Source organism: Gallinula chloropus (assembly GCF_964237585.1).
Source record: "Gallinula chloropus genome assembly, chromosome: 1".
Taxonomy (NCBI): Eukaryota; Metazoa; Chordata; class Aves; order Gruiformes; family Rallidae; genus Gallinula; species Gallinula chloropus.
The window spans coordinates 76,266,835-76,289,663 of NC_140085.1; the positions used below are offsets into that span (position 1 = coordinate 76,266,835).

The 22,829-nt window shown below is 42.5% G+C and overlaps 1 protein-coding gene across 7 annotated transcripts in view; it reads right to left on the minus strand.

Moving 5' to 3' along the window:
* Positions 1-329: 329 nt before the first annotated feature.
* The window catches only part of SOX5 (SRY-box transcription factor 5), a gene marked incomplete at its 5' end in the record, with an annotated part of 289,871 nt that continues 267,371 nt past the window's right edge, over positions 330-22,829 (minus strand). For all 7 annotated transcript variants that reach the window (XM_084279479.1, XM_084279478.1, XM_084279476.1 and 4 more), the window contains 4 exons: positions 330-999; positions 4,382-4,598; positions 11,096-11,265; positions 12,182-12,294. In XM_084279479.1, the coding sequence (XP_084135605.1) occupies positions 696-999; positions 4,382-4,598; positions 11,096-11,265; positions 12,182-12,294 (804 nt within the window). In that variant the 3' untranslated portion in view covers positions 330-695. The remainder of the gene's footprint in view (positions 1,000-4,381; positions 4,599-11,095; positions 11,266-12,181; positions 12,295-22,829) is intronic.

Here is a 22,829-nt window from a genome sequence, read left to right on the forward strand (position 1 = left end):
ATAATTGCTTGTTGGGGTTAACAGAAACAGACTCCCCACTTCCTTCCTTGCCAGCCACGCGCACAGGCACGCACGCACACACACACGCTCACGCTTCCGACCCAGATTTGCCAGGGAGGAGGAGGAGGAAGAGGAGGAGACGGGGGGGGGGTGGGGTGTCAAAGGAATTTTATCTTTTTTCTTTCCTGTCAGGTGCATTACCAAAAAAAAAAAAAAAAAAAGAAAAAAAAAATTATTTCTCTTTAAACTGTAGCACAAAACAACAAAACACATTCACAAGCCACTTGTTGGCACTGTGTACCTGAGTGAGAATTTCTAGAACATTGTAGAACAAACAGCCATAAAGTTTATTTGAAAAAAAAATAATAATAATAAAAGGTCGACGGGTAAGACTTCAGTGCTTGGGTATAGCAGCTGAATTACTGGCATTATTTTACCCATAGCTTATATCATTCTGTTGTTGTTGTCGTCGTTGTCTTTGTTTCCTTTCTTCTGAGCCTTTTTTCTTCTGATGCAGGCTGATGTCTATTAGTCAGCTGATGTCCCAACTAGTTAAGACTAACAGTTAAAGTAACAGTCAGTGTATGAGAAAGTTAATGTGCTTGGCCACTGGCAAGGATAAACCAGATGGGGCTTTATTTATTTTTTTCTTTTCTCCTTGAAGTCCTGTAGGTCGCCAGATATTTGGACCCTGATCAGTTGGCTTGCCCCGCAATGTGATTTTCACTGTCACTGCCATAGTCCGCATCAGGGTCATCCTCTTCCTCATCGTATTCATCGTAGATTTCGCCATTGACGTCGTCGGTCTGCATCTCTTCCTTGATATGAGGCTCCTCGCCTTTGATGCCGTAAGTGCTCTGGATGACGGGCATCCCGGGCTCCGGGCTGCTGGACACGCTCGAGTGCTCGGAGGGCAGATGTGGGGAAGGCATTCCTGCCATGGCAATGGCTCCTGGGTAAACTACGCCCGCGGTGGCAATGGGAATCTGTGCTTGTTGCCTGCCATGGAGAAAAAGTAACAGGATGTTTGAATACTGGAAGAGATAATGGGAAGGCAAGTACAAACAGCACTTTGTAAACCCAGAGCGCATGCTCCTGGATGGCCCATGCAAGATACATATCAACGTTCTATCAATGTTCCAGACTCACCAGCTGATGCTCTTGAAATGAACATCAAGCCTAAGCCAACCTCTCTGATAGGAAAAGCCCACCTCTGAAAACATCTCTAGCTGTACCTGAACTACACAGCTTCAGCTTGCCTGCTTGCAACACTAACTTTTTTACTGTGTAAACCGTGTGTCCCACGAGCTGCCAGCCAAAGATAAATGTCCTTTCAATTGTGTTTAAAAACCCATGTATTTTGAAAACCTCTCTTTTAAATAATCCAAGCTGCTGGCAGGCCTAGACAAAAGTAACACGCTGCCAACAGGAGAGACGTGGCGAGGACTGGGTAGTTTGCACAGGCGTGGGGAGGTGCTGTAGGGAAGGAGCAGTGGATCAGGAGAAAGCAAGGCAGGTCTCTTCAAAGACCCGATGTTTACTCCACGCTCACTCAAAGACCTGCCCAGTATCAGGGAGAAGACCAGTGGGCTTTCTGGGCACAACATGGGTTTACGGGACAATCACTAAGGGCCTCCCACTGGAAGGCGACCGTTTCCACAGTGAGCAGCACGAGTGAAAAGCAGAACCTTTGAAGGAAGGTGGATAAAATTGGGGAAAGGCAGACTTAAAACGGAAGCACACATTATTTAAAAATAAATAAAAAGCAAGCAAGCAACATGAGCATTTGAGAAAATCCTCTACAGGATGCCTTTATACAGCGCCTAAGCCTTGGAAACCTGTCTGCAGTAATGAAAGAAGAATTATTCCAGGCCATAGAAATTCCCTTTGCATCAAGAACACTAGCTGTGTTATACCAGTGTTTGTTTCCCTGAGAAGCTTCAGGGTCCCAACAAGCCTAGAGGTTTAAAATTCATGCTCCTTTTGTTTCCTTGCTGCATGAAGTAATTCCATTGCAGTAATACTCTTCAGTACATGCTGCACATTGTAATGTCATCAGCGGTGTGTCCATCTGCACTGAAAAGCCTTGCCACAGGAGACAGGGCAGAGTCTCTTGAGATGAACATTCTTAATTAAGAATGAAACCCTCCCCTGTTCCCCTGCCTGCCGGTGCCCTGGCTGTACAGTAAGCCTTGCACAGTACAGTGATCCTGAAAGACTTTCCTCTGCCAAACAGCTTTACATTTGTTTGGAATTGCTTGCTGCATTTTCAGATACTTCCTGCCTGCCATTCAAGGAAAGGCCTCCCTCCGCACAGTCCTTGTTTCCCTGTTCCTGAAACAAGCAGAAGTTGTGTCAGCCGCAGATATAGCTCTTAAAGTAGGGAGCGGATCTAATTTGCATTTTAGTCTTAATTCAATAGGAAGGCTTTGTTTCCTGGAGTCAGCATTTCTGTAACAAGATTCAGCACACTTAAATTGCTTTTAATATTTAACAATAGGAACGCTTTGCACTTAAATGGTGCTTTTCAGAGTGCTTTTCAAGTATTAAATAATTTAAGAATAGTATTTTTCCACTTCTATAGGATGTCCACTCCCAGGGATCTCAAAGCAGCCCTCAGACACTCTCATATCCTGGGGCCCTCAGCAGGCTGGTGAGGTGAGCCTACCCTACCACTGTTAAAAAGACAAGGATGCCGAGACATAGAAGGAATAAGTACCAGAGCTGCAAAAACATGTCCGGTCCTTCCCATTGTGATGCCTTCAGACGGGCTTTCAGCCTGCCCCAGCAGCTGGCAAAGCCACAGCTCCTGTAAACCCAGCCACTGACTTCGGCACCCAGGCAGGAGCTGGGCTGGTGGTTAGAAGTTTAGCCCTAAATGACCTCTGCTGGGTCAGCAGCAGATGGGGAACTAAAACCAGGAATGCAGCTGCAGCTCTGTGACCGCCAGCATCTAATGCTCACCCCGCTGCAGTCATAGGCCCCTTTGACAGTAACTTCTAGAAAGGTTTCACCCCAGGTTCTGCGCTCCAACGCCCCAGAGCAAATTATCTCCTGAAATGTCTTGATTTCAATGTCAGCCTTGTTTGGAGAGCTAAATAATACGCAGAATATTACAAGGTTAATTTTTTTCCCCATGATGAAGCGTGCATGTTAACCAGATAAGCAGCGTTTTGGGGGCTCTGTTGCCACCTATTCTTTTTCCAGAAAGCCCCCCTCCTCTTTTTTTAATCTCTTGATGCCAAATGTTGGCTGACTTCCCTGTGTTTGTTTCAGTGCTTACCATTGGGATCACCGGACCTGCCAGCGCCACAGGGTTAAGCAGCTCAAATTTCTCTGCTGAGCGGCTTATTATAACAATGCACGCTGTAGCTGTTTAAAACACAGACTGATGACACTTAACATTGCTGGACAGATATTCTCTCCTTTATTGCTACTTCTGGCTGTTAACTATAAGGATGTGCAACCCAGTTAATACTAAAACGATTCCAAATTCAGATGGAACCAAACACAAATCCCGTTATTTCTGATGGTCTTCCTTGTTGCTGGCGTTGCTTTTTTAAAGACCACTGCATAGCTTTTAGTTTTCTGGAGTGAACACAGAAATATTGCAGAATATTTGATTACTTCCATTTCTTTTGATCTGCTGTAACCAAAACCAAGGAGTCTTTGCAAAAGGAAGACATGCTAGTTTTCTAGGCAGATTTTAATCTAATCATATCGAGCTGATCTATTAGATGTTTATCAGAACCAGGCTTCTTGAAATTCAGTGCAAAGCATTCAAGATTACTGTGCAGGAAGACACTCCCTGACTCCCTGGTATGGCAAATGCCGTCACGATGAACAACACAACTTCGTGGCTGATAGGAATTAACTGAGCCAAGTCCATATTCCAACTCAAGTTCAGTATGTTCAGCAGTCATTTTGCAGACCACTTGTCACAGATCATCCTGAATGCAAACTTGTATTTTTGGCGTCTGGATCAAGAGCCACTACCACAGATTCATTCAGAAAAACCCTCTGAGGTCCTGTAATAAAGTCATACTTATAAGGCTTTATTAGAAGACTTGTAAGACTAAGGTTTCATTGGAAAAAATCTTTTTTCTTTTTTTTTCTTTTGCATGATCAAAGTGGAAATGAGACAGTTGGCTGAAGCTGTAAGATGAGTATATAGCAGAGCCAACAAAAAAAATCCCTGACTGCCTAACTTCCTCCTGGAACACATTGTTTAGAAGTATAAGCTTCATATTCTGTTAGCAATATATAACGCTCTTGCCAATAAAATATAACATTTACCACACTGAATTAAGAATTCTCCCTGGGTTTTTGGTTTGGATTTTTGGTTGTTTTAAATGAGTGGTAGATTTTAAAGGATCCATACCCAACATTAAAATACTGCCTCATCTCCTGGCGTCTGTTGCGCATGATAGCCTTGTACTCGCCAATGCGTAATTTTTTGCCATCTACAAGGCAGGTACGCTTTGGCCTTGGCTTGTATTTGTAGTCTGGGTATTTCTCCAGGTGCTGCTTGCTGAGTCGCGCCTGTTCCTCATAGTATGGCTGCTTCTCTAGGTTTGTCATAGCTTTCCAGCGAGATCCTGTCACCAAAAACAAAAAAAGGGAGAAATGAGATTCTACTCATCCACAAATGCTGAAAGGCAGAGAAACAAGTAGATCACCCAGTACAAGATACCTACGGTCATATCGCTTTGGGCTGGGAATCTGTCAGAGCTTCTAGACAGGGGTCAGGTCTTGTTTGTATTTGACTGGTAAACCTCTTGGGTACGGCCAAGAGGCAGAGAGAGAGGATACTGGAAGTTCTGACTCAATATTTTACTGAAACTTATCTCAAATTATAATGTCTTTCAGGTGAGAAGTAAAACCGTCACCCTGATACTGAGCAATCCCTGGCACTTTGTTTTAGAAAACGAGGCAGTGGGTATTAGTGGAATGGCCAAAGACCCCTTAGATACACAACCTGCTCAGCTAATTGGCCCCCTCTTTCCTTTGGCCACGGGCCCATCTTCACCTCCTGTTTTGGAGGAGGCACCACTCACTCCCATGCGCTGCCATCCAGTCGGTGTGCTCCACCACGGCTGGATCAAGGACCAAACTCCAGATACGCACGGCTCTGCAGCTCAGCCTTTCCTGACAAATCATGCATCTTTCTTGCTGCCAGGTTTGTGAGCAGCAGAATATGAACTGATCGTAAATGCTATGCTGCTGGGTCCAGGAGCCTGCAAGGACCCTGAAGCAATGCCTCTAAAAGCTATAAACTATCCCATATGTCTCAGTGGGGTTTTAACTCCATGACCAAGTCCCGGTGAACACTTCCAGCTCCAACTTAACAAAGAATTTAGTGTGTGTCATGAGGGGAAGAGCACTGGGGTACTGGTACACCTCTCCATGGAGCTGCACTATGGCTTGATTGCTGGCAGCCTTGTTTCTGACACTGCCTATGTTAGCACGGACAGCTGAGCTAGGGAAACAATGAAGACTTCACAACTGTTTTCAAATACCTCCTGAAATGTACAAACTAATATTTCTTACAGGACATAATACGGGAGCAGGAAGCAAAATTTCTCGAATCAGTTATCCTATTTTATTTTTCCATGAAGTACAGAAGTGCTTCAGGGTAAGATACATTTCCAATAACCAGAATGGACTGAGCTGTGAAACATGTGGCCTAGAAGGAAAACTTTATTGGAAAATAGTCTATTTTCCCATTAGAAAAAAAAAAAAGTTTCTCAGTTTAATGGGTTCATAATGTCATATGTCATACTTGACTTCCCCTTGTTCTTTGGTTTTATGGTTACTTGTACTGTACTTAGCTCATGCTATAACTCAGGTCTTAACACACTGCGCCCCTAAGAGCTGCAGTACAGAGAGCACAGTTGTCCCTTCCCCTGAAAGAAAACAGCTTGTTTTCCTCTAGAAAGGTCCCTTCGGATTAGTGACACTGTTTGCCCCGGCGCTTGTTGAATCTTTGTTTGAAGCTGCAGTTTGGGCTTCCAGCACGATGGGCTAACAGACTGGTACAGCCTGACCTCACATCCAAAGACACCTGATTCCTAAGTAATGACGTCTTTGTTCTAAAGAGGAGACATGAACATCCCTTTCATAGCAAACTTCACTTTGGAGTCAAACCCCATCATTTTTCATGACATTTACAACACGTAACAAACATAAAGAGATCCTCCAGCTTGTTCTGGAACTGAACTGGAACAGGCAGCCCAGGGGGGTTTTAGAGTCTCCATCTCCGGAGATATTCAAGACCTGTCTGGACGCCAACCTGTGTGACCTGTCCTAGGGGACCTGCTTTGGTGGGGGGGCTGGATTCGATGATCTCTGGAGGTCCCTTCCAACCCCCACAATTCTCTGTGATGCTGTGTGCATGTAAGTGTGACTAGATCGTTCTGAGGATTTGGACTAAAACTCCAGCACAGCACTTTGTACATCACAAGAAGGTAGTAGCTGCGCACGGAGGTCTGTGTCCGGGCTCTGTGTTACGCAGGGCAACAAAGCTCTGCGGCCAGAATCCTGCTCAGCATGTTTGTCTCCCACAGAGAAACTATTCCAAGCTTTTTCTGGCAAAGAGAGCAGCTCAAGAAAGTGACACAAACTTTCTGCAGGTAGCACCTCTAGACTTTGGGCTAAACGACACAGTGATAAAGGTGTGGACACTGCCAAAACGCTGAACACCTACTAATGCCACATAAAATGGAAACAAAGATAGGGCCTGCATTGAATGATGTTAAGATTTTAGCTTCAAGAGTAGGAGCTGTACAGAAAGATACCCAGATGTAGGTCTGCTTTCAAATTCTATCTTCTTGTCACTGGTGATGAAGAAAATCATGTTAATCTTAATCTATAGTCCTCTAATCACAGACATGTTGTAGTCCCAGTGGTTCAGAAAAACAGCCCCATCCCGGCTCCCTGCTGATCAATCAATTTTCATTTATGAATAATAAAGCTGGAAACCTCACAGGCTTTTAAACAAATCTTGACATTTGCTTTACATGCTGTGAGAGGAACTGCAATAGAGGAACTTGGATATATTTGGAGACAGACAGACAGAAAGCTAAAAATTAAAATCAGTTGTGGCAAGATTGCCGTGAAAGTGTCCTGTCCCAGCACAATCCTTCTCTTATGGTGCTAGATCATTTGTCTTAATCCTACTGTTAGATGTGGGTAGGCAAGAGTCCTACCACCTCATGTGAAGAGATCTGCAAGTGGTGGGTGAAGTTAGGCAAACACATTAGGTCCTTACAGGATCAGGGCCACAAAAACTTAAGTTTTGAAGTTTTGATGCATAATATTTGTGCATACAGTTACATCTACAATATTTATACATAAATGTCATTCATTATGTTTTCTCCTTCCTAAGCTGCAAACTCAATGCAACAAAAATCCTGGCAGTCTCACCTCTCTTCTCAGCAAATTTTTATCACTGCTTCTTCAGTGATGCGTCCTTCATCATTTTTACAAAATAAACTAAATATAATTTACTAGCATGTTTTCAAGTATCAGAAATAATTAAACAAACAATGCTGTCAAAATAAATACATTTTGAAAAAGGGCCCACTTTCTGATGATAAAGCCTTGGGGCTTACATTTTATCATTTTCACTTCTTTTCTTAGTCATATACAAACTCCAACCAGCTCTCTAATTGGTCTTAATCCGAAATTCTGAAACTTATATTTAACTCTGATCCTTGAATTTGCACCCATAGGCATGCTACGCTATGAATGAGTCAATCAACCTACTAAACCTGGTCAGAAATACTTTATGGTTGGACAAAAAGCCTTTGTAATTGCTTTATCTGCTACTGTTCTCTATAAGCACACAGAGGCAGGCATGGTACCTATGTGCAGTGCCAAATCCAAGCCCAAACAAGGTGTGATTGAAGAATCTTGAAAAACCTTTCTTTTTAAGGGAAGATTTACACTCTTGGGTGAGCTTTCTGCTCACCATCTGCGTTAGAAAGCTTTGAGTGGGTCAAGTATGCAAGGCTTTTCTCTATGAAGACAAGAACCAGTTCCCCTCCCTGGATGCATACAGATCGACAAGCAGGGTTCTCCCTGCTCTGATGGCTGAAGCAATTAGCAAAGAAATGAGTAAATTTCTAAGAATTTGCAGCACCAGACATCGTTCCTGCCCCCAAAGTGAGCTAGGGCAGGTACGACTGTGAGGACAGCTGCAGAGGGACAGCTTTTTGAGTCCGGGGCAGAAAAGAGATGTCCCATGTGTCCTGAGACTGGCAGCCAGTCTTGGGCACACACATGCATGTCCTAGGTGGGCTTAGGAGCTCTGCTTACTGCTGATTTTAAGTCAAGTTTATTTGACAAGGATTTTTTGTAATATTGCCTAACTTTGAATCCATTAGGCTGACGTTTTTAATCTGAGTATCTGAGTCAGGCTATTGTTGCGTTTAAAAAGTGGGCACACACACACACAAACACTCCTGTCATCTACAGGTACCTGTAGAGGTATCTAGTCACACACATACATGTGCACAAGAGAATTTCTGAAGGTAGTATCTAACTTCATCTTTTCCTAAGCTCTTTATGTAGATTTCTCAGCGAAATTAATTAAAATATTTACAAAAATATCTAAACAATGCATTATTAAATTGATAGGGTCCAGCAGACCCATTTTAGCACTTTTTTTAACAATTTACTAAAAAAAAGTCATTATCCGCAAGTTTAAGTTGCAATGAACAGATGGATGACAAACGTATGCACAGATGAATTTAGTGACAAATCCATGTATCTAATTTTTATGCTCAAAACATAATACCACAGTGTCAAACATAATCCCTAGAGAATTCTAGCGCTGGGAAGGGCACCTCCTCTCATTTTAGTACAAAAATGACCCTCGATCAGTGACAACTCCATCGAAGCTACTCCCCGTGACAATGAGCTCTCTGACCTCGATGTGTAGCAGTGTTGGTAGGGGAAAAAAAAAAAGAAAAAGAAAAAAGGAAAGAGTAAGGAAAAATTGCGCCTTTCTAATAAAGAGACCCTAATACCTGGCTGAACTGTAAGCTTCTAGTTGCTCACCCTATGCCAGTTAACAGAGAGCTAGCTCCCTGCTGACTTCAAAAGATCGGCCTTTTGCAATTGAGGGAAGACCTTTGTACCGTTTCTGTCAAGAAAAAAGACATCAGGACATCCCTCTCCATTGCATAGGTGGAATAAAAAAAAAATTAAGTGCGATGCTGGAAAGAAATAGAAACATCATCTCTCACTGCTTCAGACCTTGCTCTTCCCCATATCTGGCAGCAAAACAGAAAAGAGTTTGGAGTCAGCTATACTGTCTGTCACCTCAACAGGATCTGTAATGAATTTGCACATTTTACTCCAACTACTGTATATCTAATCAGAAAAAGATGTCCCCATATCTCCCTGATCTAGCGCCAAATAGTAAAAGGTGATTCCTTATGTTAACAATTTCAGCAGAATGGCTTATTAAAACCAGATTTTAGGGTATTATAAAATGCTTAGAAGCCCTTTAAAATGTCAACCAGGATCCCCAGAGACTGCGTAAAATGTCAGCCCAGCTCAAGCGCCTGTTTTAAGCAGAATGAATTAGCAGCGTGCTGTCGGAGGTTGTTATCCAAAACAATCAGTTAGGAGGGAAAACATCAAGCTCCCTTTGTACTTTCTATATGAAAAGGGCCATTCAGAATGATCTTGTAGATTTCTGAAGCTGATTATTTAAAAACAGGTTTAACCAGGTCTACTCTCAATTTAGAAACAGACCCAAACTATTACTGCCCTGTCCTCAGTCTAATCACATCATACACCTCTGACCAGTATAATCCCTTTTAACCAGTATAAGGTTATTTTATCATCAACATAACCAATTTAGCCTTCTAATCCTGTTCCCATAACTAATCTAATCATCTCCTACCACCCTTTTAATCATGGGTTAATGTCGTCACATCTGCCATCCAAGACCAATACATTCTACCTTGCCGACCAATTTATCTCATTTCCACTTGCCCCCTGCTAACTTTTCGTAATACCACTCTAATCAACCTAAACTTCAAACCTCTGACCAGTCTGAACTCAGCACATTTACCAACCCTGCAGCTGGTTAATGCTGCCATTACAATTGTGCTGCACCACCCGAGCTGACTGCAAAACCGACGAGACCTGCAGCCCAGGTAAACGTGGTCCCTGCATAAGCCTTTGCCCACTGGCCTGAGGGACACCTGGGTCCTGTAACACAATCTTTATCAGTGGAAAGGCAATATCTCTAATTTGGTCACAGACTACTTTTTTTTTCTGCAGAACAGTAATTCATCAGTTTCAAGAGATTCTCATTATTCACCTTCTGTATCATTCAGCATGGCACAGAGAAGTAACTTAGGACTGAATGAGGTCCTTGGAATTCGAGCAAGTAGCGAGAAGTTAGAAGACTATGGCATGAAATTCAGTAGATGACATCCATGACAAATATTGCTTGAGATGTGAAGAGTAGAGGATATGGTAATTAGTTCTGATGTTTCTTTTTTTATTTCAGGATTCTTTTCAGAATGTTTAGAATAAAAGCAGCTTGTGATAGAGATCACGTACTAAAGGGAAATTTAATATAACAGGAACATAATAAAAATAATTTAAAACTGTCAGTGTATAAAATAAAAGGATGTATTTTAGGATCTTTTCCCTATGGCCGTTGATTTAAACAGAAAGTGCTATGGCACAAATCAAATACGGCAGTGTCCTACCCCAAAGAACCCAGTTAGATGAAATACACGGGCAACTAAATGATAACAGTCGTTTTGTGCTTATTCAACAGCCTAATGCAATGAACTGGCTTTACCTTTTCAGTTTACGTATTTGCACCAAAACCCCCACCACAACCTCAGTAGTGACAAATCCACACCAAGGCTTCAGGTTACGGTAGGTGTATGCTGCTGGGGAGCCCGGTGAATGCTCCTATCACTGCTGTCCTTGGTGCAGTCACTAAATAGCCACATAGATGTTCTACAGGGAGTACTACTGTTGAGTCAGGCGCTTTGCTTTGTTCAGTCAGAAAGGCTTTTTGAGTTTTACTACTGAAAGAACAGCGCTCTATCATTCTTACCTAGGATCTTGCTGATATTGGAGTTGTGCATGTCAGGGAAGGCTTGAAGGATCTTCCTCCGTTCATCTTTAGCCCACACCATGAATGCATTCATTGGGCGCTTGATATGGGGCTCATTGCTACCACGCCCTCTGGATTCCCGATAAATTCTAGACTCTGAAACTCCTGCACTTCCTAAAAAGAAAGAGAGAAACATTCCCAGCTTGTGTTTTGTTATGCAGCTTCCTCTGTCATCAGTGACCTATGGCAGTGCTGCACATTCAATGAGTCAGTGTTCACAAGAGGTTAACGCCATTTCTTCTTTTCACTTGAAGCAGCAGGAAATGCCCTGTGCTGCCTAGTTTTTAGCTATGCTATTGATTCAGTATCACATAGTGTAGACTGGATGAAGAGTTTCAACTTTTTTTCAACACAAAGCATTAAACAGCTTTTCTAAACCATCTTTCACTACTTAATAATGTAAACCCAACACTTACCAATGTAGAGTTTATTTTTACTGTCTTCCTTTCTCGCTTACCAAATGCTAGTCATATTATGTTACCTTTCTTCTACCTTTTTTTTTGTGATGGGAAGGGGGTGATGTATGGTAGCATCAGGTGATTCTTCTTAAGCAATTCTCTCACTAGCAAATGTACGCTTACACATCTGCCTGATTCTGTGCTTCCCTCTCCATAGCAACATAAGCAATAGCTGAGAAAGAAACAACCGTTACGCTTGCTTCATCAAACCAAGAAAGCTCCTACAGATGCAGAGCTCACATCATCTATGGACGATTGCTTCTTTAATTCAGGGACTCACTGTGTGATTTCATTTATCCTACATCTATTTGCCTCCTTTATTCTCCATTACTATCAGAAATACAGTCTTGGTCCAGTCTGAAGAAGTGCAGTGTACAGAAGAGCAAGGCCAAAATTCACCTCCAGACTTAACACATCACACAATGAATCATTTTTTTCCTGACTTGCTTCACATCCACTTACTGCTAACCGCTCTTACTCCTCACAGGCCTCCAAAGCACTTGGATTCTCCTCCAGATCCTGCTGACATGTACACACTAACCTGGAAATAAGGACAAGCCATCTGTACTGACCGTCAGAATCTCCACTCATGTTGAAATCCATCATCGCGTGGCTAAACTTCCCGTCTTCACTCTGTTTTACTGCCAGTTGCTGAGTCAGGGTCTCCAGTGTTGTTTTGTCCTATATGGGCAAAATGACGGGATTTGGATCAGGAAAATCATTAAATATTGTAATTGCGAAGTTCAGAGGTAATTTAGAAGGTTGATAGGGAAGCTGGGTAACAATCCATTCACAACAGTTTACTCGAGCCAGGTATTTAAGAATACATAATATTTTTTCTGGAAGGGATATGGTTGCAGTCTCTACCAAGTCCTTTCTTAAAACATGTTTATTAGCTAGCGATGAGCTAACTTCACAGTGTTGAAAAGATTGGTTTAGTTAGGCATGATAAAATTGGCTGCACATCTGAAGAATACTTCAACTCTCTATGTTCCCGGGACTGCAAAGCTGAACTGGGAGTTTAGATGTTACACGCTCTTTTGCAATGTATTTATTGTTTTACTCTCTTTCCAGCCTGCAATCAAAGCGTGGAGACATGGGTGACTATGTCCTTTTTGTTTTTTAAAAGGCAATATTTTAGGAAGCAGCCCATTGGGGAAAAAGAAAACCCCGACGGTTCAAAGTTACTCAGACCTTGGGAAAGGGTCAGCCTGAATTAAGCACAATACTTGGGCAGCAGTTCGAGTTCTTGTCCAGACTGTTTGCCCAACCCTACTAACACCCTGTCCGTCATTCATCTAGTCAGAACTATCTGTGAACCCTGGATTGCGACAGGCCAGTGCGTGCTGCCAATTAATCTGTCAGGCTGCAGCGGTGTCTGAAGACATTGCCAGAGCAACATGCCAGGGCCATCAATTCCAATGTTCTCTGCAAAACACCTCGCTTCCCCCTGAATTGTGTGACTTTACAAATACAAAGGTGTTCCGTTTCCCAACTGTTTTTGTTTTCCCAAGGAATTTTACTCACAAACGTTCTATCTTCCTGACAATCATAGGTTTAAAAATAAATCTTTCAGGAAAGCGGCACTAACATTTCAAAATGTTAGGCACTGTGCCTTTTGCAAAGCTGAGAAAATGACACGATACGGAATGATAATAAAGTGGCTCCAGTTGAAAAAAATTCTTTTGAGCTTCTTCCTGCAAGAAAGATTTCTGTTCTGTTGCTCTGTTCCGCTCCTGATGACTGCAAAAGATCAACAAACTAAAGAAAAAAAACAACTTGCACATTTCACATGGCAACCGGAGACTTTACAACTATTCTATGTAGCCTAATAATGTCACTGGGTTGTATTACAGAAGCAAACAGAAAAGAGAACAATACGAATACAGAAACGCTTCCCGCAATGTGATGTCCCAGCATCTGCAATTCAAAGAACAGTTCAGATTCGTGCAAGTCATTTCACAAAGAACTTCTGGGGAGAGCTAGAAAGGAGGCTAATCTGCCAACTTTGTACACTTGCACAGTTTAGGGAACACAAGGTTAACCTTCCTCCTCCTCCTCATGCTCATTTTCACTGTGGATCCCCTGACTGTAAGCAGACACATCACCGCTGAAACCGTGCAAGGTGAGTTATCCTCTTGGGTTTTGCAGGAAAAGCTCATGCCGTTGAGTCAGCCTGTCACAAGCAAAAGGGTTTTTCTGCAACACCTCCAGGCACAGCAGATCCAGGAAGCCCAGAAAAGCTTTGAATAAGCACCTGAACTATTCAGGCATCGAGCTTTACCAAACTCTTGGATCTACCGGTTTTAACTCAGCCCTCATTTCCAAAGCAGCCTGTCAGCAGACAGAAAGTCAGGAGTAAGTTGACTTTGTATTTCTTGCAAATGGATCTCAGCTAAATAATCTAAGTCAGCAGTTTTTCCTCAAAAAAAAGAAAAAGAAAAAGAAAAAATCTATTTACCGTCAACCTCCTAACGGTAAGAGTTCAAACATTTTTATGTCGGAAACCATTCTGAAACGCTGCCACCAGCCTAATATATAAAAGAACCTCTCCTCTTGTTGGGTGTATTATGGGGGAGGGGGAGTTATTCTGTTGCAGACTTTTCTTGAATCATGTATAAACCTCTTAGAGAAACAGAGCTGAGAGCGCAAAGGGCACAAGCTTAACAGCTTTTTCTTTATGCAGTAAACGCAGCCGTTGAAGTCGGAGGCAGTTACATTCAGAACCACACTCTGCCGACATGATCTGATTGAGTCTTAAGGTCAGCGAATACTCCGGCATGCTGTCTGCAAAGGTACGCACGGGGTAGGGCTCGTTTATCAGCGTTTGACTTAACAAGACCACAGATGCTCTGCTGCTATTCATCTTGGGCAAAGTTTTGCATTTTGAGGTATGGTCACATTAGATGAAGGGAGCGAGCACAGGCAATGATTGAAGAGGGGCTGCGGAGGAATGCCAGATGAGTGCTGAGCTGCCGGGCTGCGCCGCTCAGCCCCAGCGCTTAGAGCCAGCTCTCCAGGCAGCCGAAATGTGGGGCGGCACGGAGACCACCCTTTCAACGTGGTGACAATTTACTCCCCGCTATTTAAATGCAGAGAGTAACAATTTAATTCCGTCAGCAATGACAAGGTGGCAGCTAAAAAGAACTTCTGCATGACATTGCTCTTGAAACAGAGGATGTCAAAATGGCCAGCTGTCTACTCTTCTGTGTTAGTGTTTAGAAATGTTTAACAAGTATTTGGCCAAGAGTAAGGCTAAGGCCTGCTCTTTCCTAAGCCTCCGCAACAGCACTAGGAGAGCCTAAAGAGATCAGCAACACCCTGGCAGGATGCAAAAGCCTGACCATATATACCGATTTTCTGTCCTATGCTTTTCCCATTAAACGCACGGCAGCTAATTTTCTCCAGTCCTGGGACTGCTTTTACAATTACAAAATGTTTGAAAGGGTCTAAGCAGCATTCCCATGTGGTTTTGTTTGAACGCATCCACTTGACTTATTGCTTTTCATTTGATGGAAACATCTCTTTACTTTTCCTATAGAGTCTTTCAGTTGATAGAGAAAGTATTTATGGAAGCTCTGAAGAAACAACGAAGGAAAAAATTCTTTTCTCCCCTGACCCCAAACAAGCTGGCAACCTGCTGACATTGCTAGCCCAGCCTCCTCTCACAGAGCCTGTTTAAGAACTTCAGACACAAGATCCACAATGGTTTCAAGTTGATACAAAAGGAGGATCTATTTATCATCATTATCTTAATTCAATAGCAAATTACACATTCTTAAAGCTGCCACCACTCCGCTGTGTTGGATTAGCTGTGTAAACAGTAGCAAGCTGTGGTACCATCCAGTGATAGCAGGTGGAGTACGTGCACGCTGGGCTCAGCAGCACACTTACATTAAAGCACTACAGTTCAGGAGGCGATGGCACATTCCTGCATGCTACGCTGGACTACGCCTTGAGCTTCATTTATCATTATACCATTTATATAAATATAAATCTATGTATTCAGATTTGTCCCACCTTCAATGTTACAAAATGTTGTCCATCCTATAAGTAATGCACAAATGGCATCAATTGCAGCCTGGAGCAAATACTTCCAGGAGGAACAGCCAAGACTGGTCCAGACCCAGGAAAGCCCTGCAAAGTCTTGCTTGTGAGATTGATCAGATTGCATAAAGGAGAGAACCAAACGGCAAGGAATGTTTCTGCTCTGGCAGGAGGATGAATACAGGGATCTTTTGCTAAAGGAAAGATGGAGTGATTACTTTTCTCCGAAATTTCTGATCAGGCCCCAGAAGGCTGAAAGACATCTTGGAAACATCTTCATTCCTCTATGAATAACTTTGGCAGAGGTTAAGTAAAACTATCCCAGTGGTCATTTCTATTGGGAGTGTAGGAGAGACTCTCCATAAGGGCAGCAAGACCTCTGTTATCTGGATCATGTGAAATATCATAATGGGCAAACTGGAGAAGATAATACTGTAGAGAGCAATCTGTCGTCCCACAACAGTCCAGTTATTCAAAGTATAACCAGAGAGGGTTTGTCAATAGCACTAATGGGTTGAGAAGTTTCTAAAACTTTATTAATCAAATAAAGTAATCTGCTGGAGAAGATTGATTTGTACCACAGCTCCCAGCAATGTTCTAATTATATTTAAAAGAACAATGAAAAACACATACACACATGGAATGTGTCATGTAGAAAAAAATATATATAAAAAATGACTAAGCACTGCAAGTCAGACTCAGTTTTGTGGTCAGCTGCAAAAGTTACTTGGCTCTCTGTCATGGATAGCTGTCATAGTTTAACAAAACATTGATCTAAAAATGACAAGAACTTGGTTGCAGTCTCTTTCATAGAAGAAACATAAAACAAGAAGAGTCAAAACATATGTAGAACAGCCTGATAATGTTTGCCAGAACTCCTCCCACTACCATACAAACGTGAAGCGAAACCTTGCAAGGTTTGAGAAATAAAGACATTTGGAGATATTTGCCTACTCCCCTCTGACCTCGCTGCTCCTGCCTCGTGCTGGATCATGGTACCAATGCTCGGGGTCCACCTGAGACCAGGCGCACGCCTCCACTCCTGAAGGACTCCACAGTTCTCCCAGAATACTGTGAATGCTGGGCATATGGCAACGGATCCCTCCTCCCCCTCTCCGAGACATCCTTTTGGCTGGGGTATTTGGCAAACACTGACAGTACTCTGAACTCCGTTCGAATTGTATTTTGGCAAGAGCTGTTTTTCCGATTGCATAATTCAAGGTTAGCAGTTTTACTGAAGCAGTCCACTCTTTGCTTCTCTGAGTCCCCTAACCCTACCCCCATTTCTCCTGACGACAGGAATATTTTTCTCTCAGTTTGATGCCTGCAGAGATACAGCCAGTGTGGAATACTAGAGGAGGAGGAGCATCGAGGCACATCGGCTCACATCCCTGCTTTTCTTATTCCAAGTGAACTGAAAGGCCAGGCAAAAAAACCACCCGCCTGTAAAGTAGCTGGAGCGAGCCAAGCGCAGTTACATACGGACTGCAAGGAGAAACTCGCCCACCAGCTCTTGTGCTGAAGAATTATAAGTACAGCGACCACAGCGGACAGAGTGCTTGCTACCTTTGTCTCTTCAGTGTCAGCATGTGAAAAGAAAAGGACGTTTGCCTGATACTGTCCTTTTCGGTGTCCCATTCCCGCCCCACCCCGCTCTCCAAGCGCAGTTTCTCAAGCTAGTTGCCATCCTGCTCTGCGGGAAAAAAATCCCACATCTAAACTCTGGAAGTGGTATTTTCAATGAGATTGAGTTTTGATAAGCTCGCTCTTATCTTAGATTGTTGAGCAGGACCCGTGACACCATCTAATGTGGTTTGTGGAGCTGAGACAGAAGCCTTCACTCAGCAAGCCCCAGTAAATACCAACCGTTCTGACACATACCTTGGTCAACAGGCACCAAATACTAGGTGTATATTGTGCTAGGCAGATTAGCTGCTAGACTATGATCCCGCAATGAAAGTTCACTTCTGTTTATGACAGAAAACCAGCTTTAATTATCAGACACGCTGGTTGTGCCAGGTGTTATCCATTCAACATTATGATATTTTCCTCAGCCCTCCAAAAATGTGAAGAGTCTTATCCTTCATCTGACACGAGTGAAGATTTTGTAAAAGTAATCTTTCTGTGCCATTCCTCTGCCTCTTGCAGTATTAAACATCAGAATAGCCTGTGTTATAAAATCTTCCTCAGTCTTTCAAAATGTGGAAAACATGAGGTTGGTATGTAGGCAGGTAGGCATTACGGTTGACAGAGAGCTGGAAGAACTTAAGAGGAACCACTGGCAGTAGTGAGAGATTCACCCAGAGGTTTGCACATGATGAATTATTTGCAGTCCAGGCTCTACTCCTGCATATTAATGCCATAGTACTTCTGAATAGGTACTGTGCACACTGTCTATGACTCAATTCAAACCGTGTTATACCTACAACTGAATTTCCGTGGGATCTTCTATTTAAATTTACCTTTTTTTTTCATCACCCAAGTGTTTTGCTCTCATCAGCAAATTCAGCCACAAAATTTCACAAAGGAAAGCAGTATAATTAACTCTGTTTACCAGATGGGAAACTGAGTCACGCATTAAGTGACTTGCCAAAGGTTCCTTAGTAAGACTGGTAGTTTTAGGAACTGAAACTGGCACTCCTGCATCTTATCTAAAAATTCTAACCTCAAGCTTGTAATTTTGTTCTGTGTGTGGAATTGTGACTCTTGCTGATGGCACATGTTACTAGGGAAAGCATAATAGAATAAAAAAAGTACAATTACAGATCCACCATTGCAATGGACCTTGGTTAAGTAACGCTTGCAGGGCTGTAAAACTCATAAAAAGCACATGCATGAAATGATAAAATAGAGTGAGACTTTCAAATGTTGACTCAGTAATTGTTAAAACCCTTCTGGCTGCACAATTTTATAGTCTTCTACTGTACTAATGAAAAGGGAAGAAACAACAAAGAAGGGTTTTAGCCTTCCAATTATATAAACTCTGTGGACCACCAAAGAAGATGAAAGATTATTTATAATGTCACAGCTATTCATCATTTGGGAGATTTTTTTTGTTGTTGTTGCATCAAAGTTGAGCATGAAGAAACAATGCATTCACCACCCCCTCAGCTCTTTCAGTCTTGCTTATCTGAGATCTCTCTTTTTCATGGAATAATCCACCCACAGAACCTAAAAGCAGCATTACAAGCAAGAAAATAAAATAACATCCTTTATTTGTGGCTCTTCCTGATTTTCTAGTACTTCTTTCAGAATTATCACAGTCTTAGTTGGGGCTACATCACTAGGTAGAGGAACCGCAACTTTTGCTTAATGGTAAATATTCAAATTCAAATTGGTTCAATACTGCCAGGAAATCATTGCACCCGATTAGTAATCTATATGGAGTGCTAGATGGACTCAGTAGAGAGGTGCTCTTTGAAGTGTTATTGGGAAAAAAATCAGATGCATCAAGGAGGCCCAGACATTTAACTGCTCTCCTCCCAGTATGGTCATTTTCTTGGCCATACATTGTGGATGTAAGTCTTTGGTTTTTAGGGGCTCTCAAGTCAGTACCTTTCAAAGCACTGAAGACAAGACAGGGTCCACTGAAACAAAAAGAGGAAAATCTCAATAACTTGGCTGAGGTCATGTCCCCAAGATCTTTTTTTATTCTTTATTTGAGAACGAACAACTTCCTCGGTAAAATACATTATTTGACTTGGAAACAAAGTCAGATGGGGAGTAGCAATTCTACAGGAAATGAGGATGCTGACGTCCTCCTTTCCTTTGGTCATGAGCTCTGAGAGACAGTGTAAGTCAGGATTTTAAATGAAAACACAGGTAGGGCTGGCCCAGCCCATTACTTTAAAGAAGAAATAAAATGTAAAGCAAAAGCCAAGCAGAATGATGAGACATTGCTTCCTTCCTACAAAAGTTTTACAGTGCGGGCACAGGCATTGACCTCAACCAGATCCAGCCGTAATCCGCTGACTGCAAATAGGTTAAGAGTTACATGACCCAGTTTCTCATCTAGTCTGCTTTCTGGGCTGGCATGCTCTGCAACTTTTCACAAACGGTTCACTCACTGCACCTTAGTTGCCCCCACTAAGCAGGATGGGGATCGTGACATTTTCCCACCACTGTGAAGAGTTTGGAGATCTCTGGATGAAATCTGTCACGCAAATCTTCATTCACAGTCATAAAGAGCTGCTAAAACTGATCAGCAAGGCAAGGACAGGTTGAGGAAGAGAGGGGGTACACCAAAAATGAAACCAGATGAAAATCGCAACCCACACAGGATATCCTGGGAAAGAGGGTCTACATACACATGAAGAGAAAGCAAGAACACAGTCTCTGCTTTCCTGGCAATTGTTTATTAAACAATGGGAGACTCAATTGCATAGCAGCATTACAGATATATTGACTTTTCTCTTCCAGTTTTCCCTAGAAGGCATTAAAATTATGAAGGCTGCTGTAACTTACATCTCTTCCAGCCCTAATGAAGAAGCTGACATGCTATCCAAGCTGTCTCCTAAGAAAGAAACCACATTTTCCCTTGTCTACTTCCCAGCATCACTGCAATCAGAAGTAAAGTTCTGCACCCCCAGAACATACTGGTGGCTGTTTGCCACACAGGTAAGTGAACACCTGCATGCTAGGACGGGCAGAAGAAGGACAGGCTCATCTCCCAGCACACTAAGTGGACACAATTTACAGAAGCATCAGGCTGAAGAGAGGTATTGCACTGACACTGACACCCATGAATGTGCTGAAAGCCCGGGCTATTGGAGGCACATCATGATGTAAAAATAATAATAAAACCTCAGGAAGTAATTAGCTCTCGTGGCTGTAGGGCACAGCTTATAATTTAAACCCAAAGATTCAAAAAACTCAAAAGACATAACAAGAACTCCAAATCAACTGTATGTTGTGTTTTGTTTGGGGTTGGGGTTTGTTTTTTTTTTTTTTTGTGAGGAAGTTGATCCATCTTTATTGGGCTTAATAAAATTTCCACTGAGGTATAAACAGCTGCAGTCCTCCCCAATCCACACTCGCCTGTGAGTGTTTCCAATCTCTGCCCTTTGGAGTGCATGAAGACTTAAATTCCCATTCAGACTTCAGCATGTGCAAGGATCTAGGATTCTCTTCCCTATCTCTTTGCCTGCTCTTCTCTGTGACTTCGATGGGAGCTTCATGCACAGAATTTGTCCCTCTCTCCCCATTTTTTACCAGCTAACCCTGCCCATGCATCCCTGCCGTAATGATGTACTAAAGACATGTGCACATACACACTTAATTTTTCTCTGAAAAAATAATCTGGTCAATCAGGGGGAAAAAAAAAAAAAAACCCAAACCAAACCACACCAACACACCAATCCCCCCCAAATATTTTAAAATAAAGAGCTAAAGTCCTTGAGGAAATAAAAAAAAATCCTCATCGCAGATTCTCTCCCGCCCATGTGTAGGCACTTGCTAACTGAGAGTAGTGGCACCGTGACAAAAGTAGCAAAACCAAAGGCAGGCTTTACTAAAAGAAAAGGGGGGAGGGGAAGTCTTCCACTGGCCATCTGTGAAAATAAGGCATGTGGCCATTAAATGCAGAGGCTGTAAATATAAATATACACAAGCTCCACAAAGCAAATGGCAAAAAAAAAAAAGGTGGGGGGGGAGGGGGCAGTGTTGGGGAAGGAAAAAGGAATAAACTTTCAGCCGAAGCAAATCAAAATGTTTAATGCTTAGTTACCAGTGCTGGGCAAAAGCAATTTTGATCTTTGCAGTGTGTAAACTTGACATGTGTTTTTAATTAAATTTGAGGAAAGTTTCAGGAGAAATAACAATGGATACAGTAGCCCTGCTGAATAAAGGAATCCTTGAACATGAATGATCCTGTTGAGTCCGCTGATTGGACTCACTGAAAGGCTGACATACAGGGTGATGGATGGGTGATGACATAATACCTGCTTGCCTCCTTGTCATCCTTTTTGAAAACTGTCTGCTGTGTGTTGATAGCATTAACAAAGAGGGCTGCGACCCGCACACAAGAATTTCTGCTGGCGTAGAACCTCAGTTCAGAAAAAATTAGGAAGGGGGTAGGGAAAAGGGTAGTAAGAAGGGGACACGCAGTTGTTAGGATAACACGCTAACTTTTGCATTGTGGGACTGTAAAATAGCCCATTGTCTGCATGATACTCCCTGGTCCCCACATTGTATAATAATTATTCCAAACAGAAGGATCTCCGCTCACACTGCGAGAAGAGAACAAAAATATTACAATGATCATCTTTCCTAGTGTTTTACAGGCCAGGGAGGAATAGAGTGGGCTACAAATTACAGGACATATATATTAGCAGTCTGCTGAACTTGCAGGGAGAGATAAGTGTGTGTATGCAATGTCTGTGAGTAATATAGCTTCTGCTAGTCACTGGGAATGCTAAAGTATTTTTCCAGCAAAATACTATGGAGATTATGAAAATGGGCAGGTTTTAACTCTCACAAAGTGATTTGGTTTATGATGTTAGTACTGCACCTCTGGATTTATTTCCAGTGCATTTCTCCTGTTTGGGAAGCCTGGCTTGTGCCAGGACCTGTTCTTCCCAGTTTCAAACCTTACAACTTATCCACTCTGCTCTGACCCACGGACTGTCAGCGTCTGCAGCAAGCATGGGGTCAGACTCTGTTTTACCAATCCTACTCTTTTCTTGTCTGTCCCTGCTCTCTGTTGTTTTTGGGGTTATTTTTTTCTCTTCACTTTCTGGTTCAAATTTAACCATTAGGGGAAGAAAAAAAATGTTATTGAAGTAATATTGTCTACTGCAAGAGAAATTCAAATCCCATGTGTTAAACCAGCTCCTCCTCATGCCTTTAGTAAAGTGAGCTCCAGTGTTTTATTTCTCAAAGACAGCAGGATCTGCGGGTTTGAGATTCTTAATATCCCCCTCCTCCCCGAGGGGAGAGCAGGGACAGAATTCATTTCAGTTGAGCAGATCACAGCAGTTTCTCAAGAGTTAACTCTGCTATCCCCATCCATCAGGCAGCCAGCGAGGCATCAGGAAGGAATGATGGATGTAAAATTATTACAGGGCTGCCACCCGATATACTTACTGCCATTTGTAACTAACGCTGGAACTGACACACTTTTTTCATTATTAAACATCCACATTAAGTCAACATTGGTCACTGTCATTTCA